Source organism: Ambystoma mexicanum, chromosome 8, assembly GCF_040938575.1.
Source record: "Ambystoma mexicanum isolate Mex_15411 chromosome 8, UKY_AmexF1_1, whole genome shotgun sequence".
Lineage (NCBI taxonomy): Eukaryota > Metazoa > Chordata > Amphibia > Caudata > Ambystomatidae > Ambystoma > Ambystoma mexicanum.
This window is the reverse complement of record NC_090929.1, coordinates 47,405,777-47,417,803: the sequence shown is the minus strand read 5'-3', so window position 1 is coordinate 47,417,803 and position 12,027 is coordinate 47,405,777. Positions and strand designations below refer to the sequence as shown.

At 51.7% G+C, this 12,027-nt stretch overlaps 1 protein-coding gene across 1 annotated transcript in view; it reads right to left on the bottom strand.

Moving 5' to 3' along the window:
- HMCN2 (hemicentin 2) overlaps positions 1–12,027 on the bottom strand; it is a 936,787-nt gene that overhangs the window by 814,902 nt on the left and 109,858 nt on the right. Inside the window, exon 8 of the mRNA XM_069609262.1 lies at positions 3,625–3,891. Coding sequence (XP_069465363.1) covers positions 3,625–3,891 — 267 coding nt within the window. The remainder of the gene's footprint in view (positions 1–3,624; positions 3,892–12,027) is intronic.

Below are 12,027 nucleotides of genomic sequence, written 5' to 3'. Positions count from 1 at the left end.
GGAGAGAGAGGGAGAGAGAGAGAGAGAGAGAGATAGAGGAGAGAGAGAGAGAGGCAGGTGAGGCGTGTGAGAGAGAGAGAGAGAGAGGCAGGTGAGGCGTGTGCGAGAGAGAGGGAGAGAGCGAGAGAGAGAGAGAAAGAGAGAGAGATGGAGAGAGATGGAGAGAGAGAGAGAGGAGATAGAGGAGAGAGAGAGAGGCAGGTGAGGCATGTGCGAGAGAGAGGGTGAGAGAGAGAGAGATAGAGAGAGAGAGAGAGAGAGAGAGAGAGAGAGAGATGGAGAGAGATGGAGAGAGAGAGGAGATAGAGGAGAGAGAGAGAGGCAGGTGAGGCGAGAGAGAGAGAGAGAGAGAGAGAGGCAGGTGAGGCGTGTGCGAGAGAGAGGGTGAGACAGGTGAGGCGTGTGCGAGAGACAGAGAGAGAGAGGGGGAGAGGGGGAGAGAGATGGAGAGAGAGAGAGAGAGAGAGAGAGAGAGAGGGGGAGGGAGAGAGAGAGATGGAGAGAGATGGAGAGAGAGAGAGGAGATAGAGGAGAGAGAGAGAGGCAGGTGAGGCGTGTGTGAGAGACAGAGAGAGAGAGGGAGAGAGAGATGGAGAGAGAGAGAGAGATGGAGAGAGAGAGAGAGAGAGAGAGAGGGGGAGAGAGAGATGGAGAGAGAGGGAGAGAGAGAGAGAGAGAGAGATAGAGGAGAGAGAGAGAGAGAGGCAGGTGAGGCGTGTGAGAGAGAGAGAGAGAGAGAGAGGCAGGTGAGGCGTGTGCGAGAGAGAGGGAGAGAGCGAGAGAGAGAGAGAAAGAGAGAGAGATGGAGAGAGATGGAGAGAGAGAGAGAGGAGATAGAGGAGAGAGAGAGAGGCAGGTGAGGCGTGTGCGAGAGAGAGGGTGAGAGAGAGAGAGATAGAGAGAGAGAGAGAGAGAGAGATGGGAGAGAGATGGAGAGAGAGAGAGAGAGAGATAGAGGAGAGAGAGAGAGGCAGATGAGGTGTGTGAGAGAGAGAGAGAGAGAGAGAGGCAGGTGAGGCGTGTGCGAGAGGGAGAGAGGGAGAGAGAGAGAGAGAGAGAGAGAGGCAGGTGAGGCGCGTGCGAGAGAGAGAGGCAGGTGAGGCGTGTGTGAGAGAGAGGGTGAGACAGGTGAGGCGTGTGCGAGAGAGAGGGACAGAGGGAGAGAGAGAGAGAGAGAGGCAGGTGAGGCGTGTGAGAGAGAGAGAGAGAGAGAGAGAGAGAGAGGCAGGTGAGGCGTGTGAGAGAAAGAGAGAGAGAGAGGGAGAGGGAGATGGAGAGAGAGAGAGAAAGAGAGAGAGGAGATAGAGGAGAGAGAGAGAGAGGCAGGTGAGGCCTGTGAGAGAGAGAGAGAGAGAGAGAGAGAGAGAGAAGCAGGTGAGGCTTGAGCGAGAGAGAGGGAGAGAGAGAGAGAGAGAGAGAGAGGCAGGTGAGGTGTGTGCGAGAGAGAGATGGACGGAGAGAGAGATGGAGAGAGAGATGGAAGGAGGGGATGGAGGAAGAAAGAGAGAGCAAGGCGAGGGAAGGAGAGACAGGTGAGGTGTGTGCGAGACAGAGAAAGAGAGAGACAGGTGAGGCGTGTGCAAGAGAGGGAGAGAGAGAGAGGTGAGGGAGGGCAGGAGGGAGAGGAGGAGAGGGGGGAAGAAAGAGAGCAAGGCGAGGGAAGGAGAGACAGGTGAGGCGTGTGCAAGACAGAGAAAGAGAGAGAGAGAGGCAGGTGAAGCGTGTGCGAGAGACGGAGAGAGAGAGAGAGGTGGAGGGAGGGCAGCAGGGAGAGGGGGAAGAAAGAGAGAAAAAGGCGAGGGAAGGAGAGACAGGTGAGGCGTGTGCAAGACAGAGAAAGAGAGAGAGAGAGGTAGGTGAAGCGTGTGCGAGAGACGGAGAGAAAGAGAGAGGTGGAGGGAGGGCAGGACGGAGAGGAGTAGAGGGAGAAAGAGAGAGAAAGGCGAGGGAAGGAGAGACAGGTGAGGTGTGTGTGAGAGAGAGAGAGATGGAGAGATGGAGAGAGAGAGAGAGAGAGAGAGAGAGAGAGAGAGAGAGGAGATAGAGGAGGAGAGAGGCAGGTGAGGCGTGTGTGAGAGAAAAAGAGAGAGAGGCAGTTGAGGCGTGTGCGAGAAAGAGAGAGAGAGGGAGAGAGAGGGACAGGTGAGGCGTGTGCGAGAAAGAGAGAGAGAGGGAGAGAGAGATGGAAGGAGGAGAGGGTTGAAGAAAGAGAGAGCAAAGCGAGGGAAGGAGAGACAAGTGAGGTGTGTGCGAGAGAGAGAGATGGAGAGATGGAGAGAGAGAGAGAGAGAGAGAGAGAGAGAGGAGATAGAGGAGAGAGAGAGGCAGGTGAGGCGTGTGTGAGAGAGAAAGAGAGAGAGAGGCAGTTGAGGCGTGTGCGAGAAAGAGAGAGAGAGGGAGAGAGAGGGACAGGTGAGGCGTGTGCAAGAGAGAGAAAGAGAGATGGAGGGAGGGCAGGACGGAGAGGAGTAGAGGGAGAAAGAGAGAGAAAGGCGAGGGAAGGAGAGACAGGTGAGGTGTGTGTGAGAGAGAGATCGAGAGATGGAGAGAGAGAGAGAGAGAGAGAGAGAGAGAGGAGATAGAGGAGAGAGAGAGGCAGGTGAGGCGTGTGTGAGAGAGAAAGAGAGAGAGAGGCAGTTGAGGCGTGTGCGAGAAAGAGAGAGAGAGGGAGAGAGAGATGGAAGGAGGAGAGGGCGGAAGAAAGAGAGAGCAAAGCGAGGGAAGGAGAGACAGGTGAGGTGTGTGCGAGAGAGGGAGGGAGAGAGGTGGAGGGAGGGCAAGACGGAGAGGAGGAGAGGGGGGAAGAAAGAGAGCAAGGCGAGGGAAGGAGAGACAGGTGAGGCGTGTGCAAGACAGAGAAAGAGAGAGAGAGAGACAGGTGAGGCGTGTGAGAGAGAGAGAAAGAGAGAGAGAGGCAGGTGAGGCGTGTGCAAGACAGAGAGAGAGAGGGAGGGAGAGAGAGATAGAGAGAGAGAGGGAGAGAGAGAGAGGGAGAAGGAGAGAGACAGAGAGAGAAAGAGAGAGATGGGGCGGGCAGGAAGGAGAGGAGGAGCGGGAAGAAGAAAGGAAAAGAGAGCAAGGCGAGGAAAGGAGAGACAGGTGAGGCGTGTGTGTAAAAGAGAGTGCATGAGAGAGAGGAGGAGAGCGCGAAAGGAAGGGAGAGCAAAACAATCGAAGGAGAGGGATGAGGTGAGGGAGGGCGAGAGAAAGAGCGAGTAAGAAAGGGGCAGCGATAGAAAGAGAGAAGGGCAGGAGGGAAGAGAGGTTCGATGGAAGGGGGAGATGAGGAGATAGGAGGAGCGAGAGAGAGGGTAAGGGCAGAAGAGAGATGGCGGGGCCAGCAGGAGAGCGAGAAGGGAATAACGTTTAGTTATATTTTCACAAGTATCAGTTTTCTATTTTGTCACTCTAACGCCATTTTGTTGCAGATTTCGGCTTCCCTCAGTATGAAGCTTTATGTTCTGCGTTCTTCTGCAGGTAGCATCTTTCACAGATAAATTAACTTTAAACTGAGCTCAACCTCAAGCCTGGCGCGGGAGGGCAAATGCCGGTATCCGAAGCCATGTGCTGACTTTAGGCGCCTCAACCCACTGAGTTACCGGACAGATGTACTGGCTTTGCACTCACCTGGGACGGCGTTGGTGTAAGCCACGCTGGAGAGGCGCTGGAAGGGGTGCCCGCCCCGGTCAGTGCCCGCCACCTTCAGGTAAAAGCTGTCCCTGGGAGGCTGGAACTGGGGCGTGGACCACAGCTGCTTGGACCGGCCGTAGGAGAAGCGTTGAGTTGCCACCGAGAGGAGGGACTGCGCAGAGCCATCCAGAAGCTCCAGGGAGTCCACGCGCCCCGGCGCAGGCAGGCCGGTGCAGTTAATGAGGGTCGAGATGGGGACACCTGTGGAGGGAAGGAAAATGGGGGGATCCATTGAGAAGATGACAGCCGAGCAAAGGAGCAAAGCTGGATGACGAGCATGAGCAAGTGAACATTAGCCATGCGTCACACTTAGATAGATGGAGAATTGACCATGCGTATCACTGGATAGAACTGCGGAGAATAGCCACGCGTCACATTTAGTTGGAATTGTGTAGATTAGCCACACACAAGAACTTAGAGAGTAACCAATTTACTAACCACCCTGCTCCTATCCTGGTATTTATTGAGCATGGCCCGGGGTTCGAGAAGCAACGGAGCGCTTTACAGAGGTATACAACAGAACAGATATACAGTAGGGGTGGGATACAGAGCGGCACAGGGGAGGGGTACAGCTGTACTGGTGGCAGGGATGGGGGGACTGGTGGTGTCTAGCGAGCCAGGTGGCACGAAGGGCGATGTGATGGCCTAGGTGTTGAGGCAGAGAGATTCCTTGGTGAGGTGGGTCTTGAGTTCTTTTCTGAATTGTAGGAGCGTGGGGGCGAGTCTGATGCTGACGGGGAGCAGGTTCCATAGTCTTGCGGCATAAGCAGACAAGGCTTGTTTTCTGGTCCTTTCCTTTTTGCAGCGGCAGATTTCAAGTCTGCGCGTGACCTGGCTTCTGGTGGTGCGCTGACCGCCGGACATGCTGAGTTTCTCCGCTGGGTGACTTGAGGACGACTGCCTTATAGATGATGCAGCCAGACCTGAAGGTGATTTGTTCGTGCAGTGCGAGCCAGTGAAGGTTGATGTGGGCCGGGGTGATGTGGTTGTATCTGCGTAGAGCCTTGATGAAGAATGGGACTGCATGTAGGACACTTCTCAGGTGCACAAGGGAGGACGACGAGAGTCCTTTGAAGAGTGCAATGGCCCCATCAAGGTGGGATAACCAGTGCTTCAACAGTGGATCTGTAGCTGTCCAGAGGGAGGGAGGGCTTGACGTTTTGCATGAGGGAGAGCTGATACCAAGCTGTCTGAACATTCAGACAGCTTGGTATCAGCTCTCCCTCATGCAAAATGTTGATAGCCAGGCCTGTATGTGTGGAGGTCCTTGATGGAGTCAGTCTTCAGGTATAGCTGTGTGTCGTGGGCATATTGGTGGATGTTGTGTTTGACTAAAAGGGCTCCCAGTGGCTCCATATATTGATTGAAGATCAATGGGTTGAGGATTGGACTCTGCAAGACTCCACTGATGACGGGTAGCATTAGCGATATAGAGGAGTCCATTTGAACAAAATGCATGTGGTTGGCGAGGTAGGACTTGAACCAGCATACGACAAGGTCGCTGATCTCCATGCTTGACCACTTTTGGCAAGGTAGGACTTGAACCAGCGTAAAACAGGGTCGGTGATCCCCATGCTTGACCACTTTTGGCAAGGTAAGACTTGAGCCAGCGTAGGACAAGGTCGATGAGCCACATGCTTGACCACTTTTGGCGAGGTAGGATTGAACCAGCATAGGACAGGGTCGGTGATCCCCATGCTTGACCACTTTTGGCAAAGTAGTTCTTGAACCAGCATAGGACAAGGTCGCTGATCCCCATGCTTGACCACTTTTGGCGAGGTAGGACTTGAACCAGCATAGGACAAGGTAATTGATTCCCATGCTTGATCATTTTTGGCGAGGTAGGACTTGAGCCAGCGTAGGACAAGGTCGATGAGCCACATGCTTGACCACTTTTGGCGAGGTAGGACTTGAACCAGCATAGGACAGGGTCGGTGATCCCCATGCTTGACCACTTTTGGCAAAGTAGGTCTTGAACCAGCATAGGACAAGGTCGCTGATCCCCATGCTTGACCACTTTTGGCGAGGTAGGACTTGAACCAGCATAGGACAAGGTCATTGATCCCCATGCTTGACCACTTTTGGCGAGGTAGGACTTGAACCAGCCTAGGACAAGGTCGATGAGCCACATGCTTGACCACTTTTGGGGAGGTAGGACTTGAGCCAGCATAGGACAAGGTCGCTGATCCCCATGCTTGACCACTTTTGGCGAGGTAGGACTTGAACCAGCGTAGGACAAGGTCAATGAGCCACATGCTTGACCACTTTTGGCGAGGTAGGACATGAGCCAGCATAGGACAAGGTCGCTGATCTGCATGCTTGACCACTTTTGGCAAAGTAGGAGTTGAACCAGTGCAGGACAAGGTCGCTGATCCCCATGCTTGACCACTTTGAAGAGAGCTCTGCTTTAGTTGTCAGCTTCTGCTATGGTGTTCTGATAGTAGGAGGCCTTGGCTGTGTGGATGAGTTGTTGATGGGTTACTCTGAGTTCCTGCTCCCCCCAACACACCACCCAATACATGCCCACTGGGCTAGCCAACCTATACACAAACATACACCTAACATAAGTAACACTTGCATACAACAAACAACCCCTGCTGACACTGGACCGTACCTAAACAGATGTTATGTTATGTTATGTTCATACTTCTAACGTGACAAAAGCCTCCGGGCATCAAATGAAACAATCCAGTGCGCACAATCTTAAATACCAGTCCTACACTTAAAACACACAGACACATCTCCAACATAACAAACACTCAGAAAACAACCCAGGCATTGGGCCTTAGCCGTACTGATACAAAAAGCCAATGCATGCAAACTACCATCCGCAAGCCAACACGTAGATGCCAGTTTCTCCTGGTTCTGGACCTATCCTATCCCTCTACCCTCACTATCCCACCCCGTCCTCTTCCTTGCAGAGTTATGTGAGCGTCTGGAGACTGCCCTTGGGTGGTAGCGGTGTGCGGCATAAATCAGCATGAGATAACCCCAAGAGCAGCAAGATAATGAGACAGTCAAAGGAACGGGAGAAGGATAACTCATGCTATGCAGGGGGTTTTAAAGTGCTGCAAAGTGATGTAGTGCTGTGCATAGAATGAGTCTGGTTATATAGAGTAGAACTGCAGGCATTTATAATGTTTGGTTCCCCAGACTTTTTGGATTACAGCTCTCATCAGCCCCAGCCAGCATGGTCAATGGTGAGGGATCATGGAAGTTGTAGTCCATAACATCAGTAGAGTTACAGGTTGCAGGCCCAGAGTGACAAGGAGGTTGGTGCTGTGGGTGGGATTATGGTTGGCGCTCTAGTGTTTGAAGTGTCAGACGTTGAGCGGTTTGAACAGTAATTCTCATTGTCCTTTCCTGATTGGCAATCAACAAATGGAGTCAAGAGTCTTATTATCTGCAATAAGCATGAGTGGCAAAGACAAGAAGAGAAAGGGCACTCTTGCTACTCACTGGGGTGTAGGTGGATCCACAGAAGGCCTCTTTAATTGTTATCTGTCTGTCTATCTAGCTACCTACCTACCCCTCTCCCTACCTATTTATCTATCTACCTATCTATAAACCTGTCTTCTTACCTAGCTACCTATCTACCTACCTACCTATCTACCTTCCTATCTACTAACCCATCAATCTACCAACCTATTTTCTTACCTATCTACCTACCTACCTATCTACCTATCTATGTACTCATCTATTTACCTGCATATCTTTCTAACCATCTATATAACTATCTGTCTTCCAACCAATCTATCTATCTACCTATCTGTCTACCTACCTACGTATCATTCTACCTATCTATCCCTCTTTTTGCATATCTATCTATTTGCATATCTCTTTATCCGTCCATCCATCTGTCCATCCATCATTCTGTCTTTCCACCTATCTATCTATTGAGATAGAAGTGTTTATAGTTAGCGGTATACCGACACTGCTTCTACTCTCATATAAACGTCTGCATCACCACCCATGCGCAAGGACAGCCTCTACAGGAGAATAAGCAGGGCGGCCATTTTTAGAAAATGTTTTCGAAGACACTTTACACATGGGAGCGCATCAGTTCAGTGAGCTGTCATTTGTGATATAATTTTAACACCTACACAGCACCCAAGAAAACCAGAACTGTAGCACTACTCTGCAACCTGGTAAGTGTTCTCTCCAGGGATCACCTTCCCTGGAGAGAACTCTCAGAACTATGATCTGTAAGACCCTATGCAGTAAAATATATGCAGACCCCCTAATTTGCATATTTATTGACATCATCAAAATTGGTGTCACGGAAAAATACATTGCAAGGAGTGTCATCAGTTTTCGACACTCGGGAGCCTCACGGGAAGTGACGTTCAAAGATGCGACGTGTACCCGAGAGTTAAATAGCTTTGTGGAGTGCAATATATGCCTGGTCACTGCTATGGTAAATCGGGCAGTACTCCATTTGATTTAATAGCACACGATGCACAGTGAATCACTTTTAGGGGTGCCTAATGTTGCCAGACAGCACACAGTAAGAGTAAATGATTTTCCCAGGATTCAAGCAGCGTAGGCATTTAACTCGCTTTCTCACTAGAAGCTAGAACACCGTCCTCTAATAACAAGCCATGGCTCCGCCATACCCACCAGGAACAAACAAATATTACCGCCGAGAAACTTGTACCTCTAATTTTCCCGACATTGAACTCTCTACCAGAATCCACCAATCCCTCCATCCCAGTCGAGGAATACAACAAAATAATGACCAAAGCCCTAGACACCATTGCCGCCTAAAACTGAGAAAGAGCAAATCCAAAATGCACCCCCTCCACCTCTTCTGCTCCATCCCTCCTGATCTTACTCCTACCTACTTTAAACACTCAGCATCACTTCCTGACACCACCACCTCCTCCTCTAACTCTTCTGCTCCATCCCTCCTGATGTTACACCCTACTTTAAACACTCAGCATCACTTCCTGACACCACCACCTCCTCTAACTCTTCTGCTCCATCCCTCCTGATGTTACACCCTACTTTAAACACTCAGCATCACTTCCTGACACCACCACCTCCTCCAACTCTTCTGCTCACCCCTCCTGATCTTACTCCTACCTACTTTAAACACTCAGCATCACTTCCTGACACCACCACCTCCTCTAACTCTTCTGCTCCATCCCTCCTGATGTTACACCCTACTTTAAACACTCAGCATCACTTCCTGACACCACCACCTCCTCCAACTCTTCTGCTCAACCCCTCCTGACCTTACTCCCTACTTTAAACACTCAGCATCACTTCCTGACACCACCACCTCCTCCAACTCTTCTGCTCACCCCTCCTGATCTTACTCCTACCTACTTTAAACACTCAGCATCACTTCCTGACACCACCACCTCCTCTAACTCTTCTGCTCCATCCCTCCTGATGTTACACCCTACTTTAAACACTCAGCATCACTTCCTGACACCACCACCTCCTCCAACTCTTCTGCTCACCCCTCCTGATCTTACTCCTACCTACTTTAAACACTCAGCATCACTTCCTGACACCACCACCTCCTCTAACTCTTCTGCTCCATCCCTCCTGATGTTACACCCTACTTTAAACACTCAGCATCACTTCCTGACACCACCACCTCCTCCAACTCTTCTGCTCAACCCCTCCTGACCTTACTCCCTACTTTAAACACTCAGCATCACTTCCTGACACCACCGCCCCCTCCAACTCTTCTGCTCCACCCCTCCTGATCTTACTCCCTACTTTAAACACTCAGCATCACTTCCTGACACCACCGCCCCCTCCAACTCTTCTGCTCAACCCCTCCTGATCTTACTCCCTACGTTAAACGCTCAGCATCACTTCCTGACACCACCACCTCCTCTCACTTTTCTGCTCCCCCTCCTAATCGTACTCCCTACTTTAAACACTAAGCATCACTTCCTGACACCACCACCTCCTCCAACTCTTCTGCTCCCCCTCCTGATCTTACTCCCTACTTTAAACACTCAGCATCACTTCCTGACAACACCTCCCCCTCCAACTCTTCTGCTCCATCCCTCCTGATCTTACTCCCTACTTTAAACACTCAGCATCACTTCCTGACACCACCGCCCCCTCCAACTCTTCTGCTCCACCCCTCCTGATCTTACTCCCTACTTTAAACAATCAGCATCACTTCCTGACACCACCGCCCCCTCCAACTCTTCTGCTCAACCCCTCCTGATCTTACTCCCTACTTTAAACACTCAGCATCACTTCCTGACACCACCACCCCCTCCAACTCTTCTGCTCCACCCCTCCTGATCTTACTCCCTACTTTAAAAACTCATCATTGCTTCCTGACACCACCACCTCCTCCAGCTCTTCTGCTCCATCCCTCCTGATGTTACACCCTACTTTAAACACTCAGCACCTCCCCCTGACACCACCACCCCTCCAACTCTTCTGCTCCACCTCCCCTGATCTTACTCCCTACTTTAAACACTCAGCATCACTTCCTGACACCGCCACCTACTCCAACTCTACTGCTCCACCCCTCCTGATCTTACTCCCTACTTTAAACACTCAGCATCACTTCCTGACACCACCACCTCCTCCAACTCTTCTGCTCCATCCCTCCTGATCCTACTCCCTACTTTAAACACTCAGCATCACTTCCTGACACCACCACCTCCTCCAACTTTTCACTTTTCTGCTCCCCCTCCTGATCGTACTCCCTACTTTAAATACTAAGCATCTCTTCCTGACACCACCACCTCCTCCAACTCTACTGCTCCATCCCTCCTCATCTTACTCCCTACTTTAAACACTCAGCACCTCCCCCTGAAACCACCACCCCTCCAACTCTTCTGCTCCATCCCTCCTGATCCTACTCCCTGCTTTAAACACTCAGCATCACTTCCTGACACCACCACCTCCTCTAACTCTTCTGCTCCATCCCTCCTGATCCTACTCCCTGCTTTAAACACTCAGCATCACTTCCTGACACCATCATTTCCTCCAGCTGTTCACCTCCTCCACCTTCCCTCCCCCTCCCCCAGCTTCACCGGCCTCCACTCCTCCACAGTCCTTGCAACACATTCCAGAATCCTCCAATTGCTAGCTACATCCTGCGCCAATAAACATCACCGACTGAGCTGGCTGCTTATATAGGATGGGCCCCCACCCTGCCTGGGACTTGGGAGGAAGATCTGTACCTGGGGGTCCCAAGTAATGAAGGCCTGTGATTAGTTATGGGTCTCAGCTTTCAATGGGTCAAACTGAGGCTGAGGGGGCAGGCGTAAGTCCATATGAACCATGCCATCATTTTGGAATACTTGTGTCCAAGGGATGCGCCTGGGAGCCCTGCCTGTGAGTGGGAGAAGGCTGCAGCTCCGTGTTTGCTAGATAAGCTTACATTAGGGGGGGGGGGGTAACACTGTTTATATTGCTGATAGCCTCTGTAGTCCTGGGATTGAACCCGACTTTGGCCTGTGGAATTTGCGGGTCTGTGGACCTGAATGGGTCATGAACTAATGGGTCGTGACCTTCACAGTGTAGAGGGGTGTTCCCAAAGCGCACGCCATGTGACTAGACCATGCCCTATCAGGTACGGTCTCCTAGGGCTCACTCCCAATTCCCAATTTCTCCCCTTTAATTGCTCCTTTGAAACACAGGAGATGTATAGAAACCACTTTACAGACCCTAGGGCGGGGGCTCCTGTGCTACCCTGCACTTCATCAGACCCTAGGGGGAGCTGATGTCCTACCCTGCACTTCATCAAACCCTAGTGGAGCTGCTGTGCTTCTCTGCACTTGATCACACCCTAGGGGAGTTGCTGTGATCCCCTGTACTTGATTAGACCCTAGGAGGGGCTGCTGTGCTACCCTACACTTGATTAGACTCTAGGAGGGGCTGCTGTGCTACCCTACACTTGATTAGACCCTAGGAGGGGCTGCTGTGCTACCCTACACTTGATCAGACCCTAGGAGGGGCTGCTGTGCTCCCCTGCACTTGATCAGACCCTAGGAGGGGCAGCTGCGCTACCCTTCACTTGATCAGACCCTAGGAAGGGCAGCTGCGCTACCCTTCACTTGATCACACCCTAGGGGAGTTGCTGTGCTCCCCTGTACTTGATTAGACCCTAGGAGGGGCTGTTGTGCTACCCTACACTTGATTAGACCCTAGGAGGGGCTGCTGTGCTACCCTACACTTGATTAGACCCTAGGAGGGGCTGCTGTGCTCCCCTGCACTTGATCAGACCCTAGGAGGGGCTGCTGTGCTCCCCTGCACTTGATCAGACCCTAGGAGGGGCAGCTGCGCTACCCTTCACTTGATCAGACCCTAGGAAGGGCAGCTGCGCTACCCTTCACTTGATCAGACCCT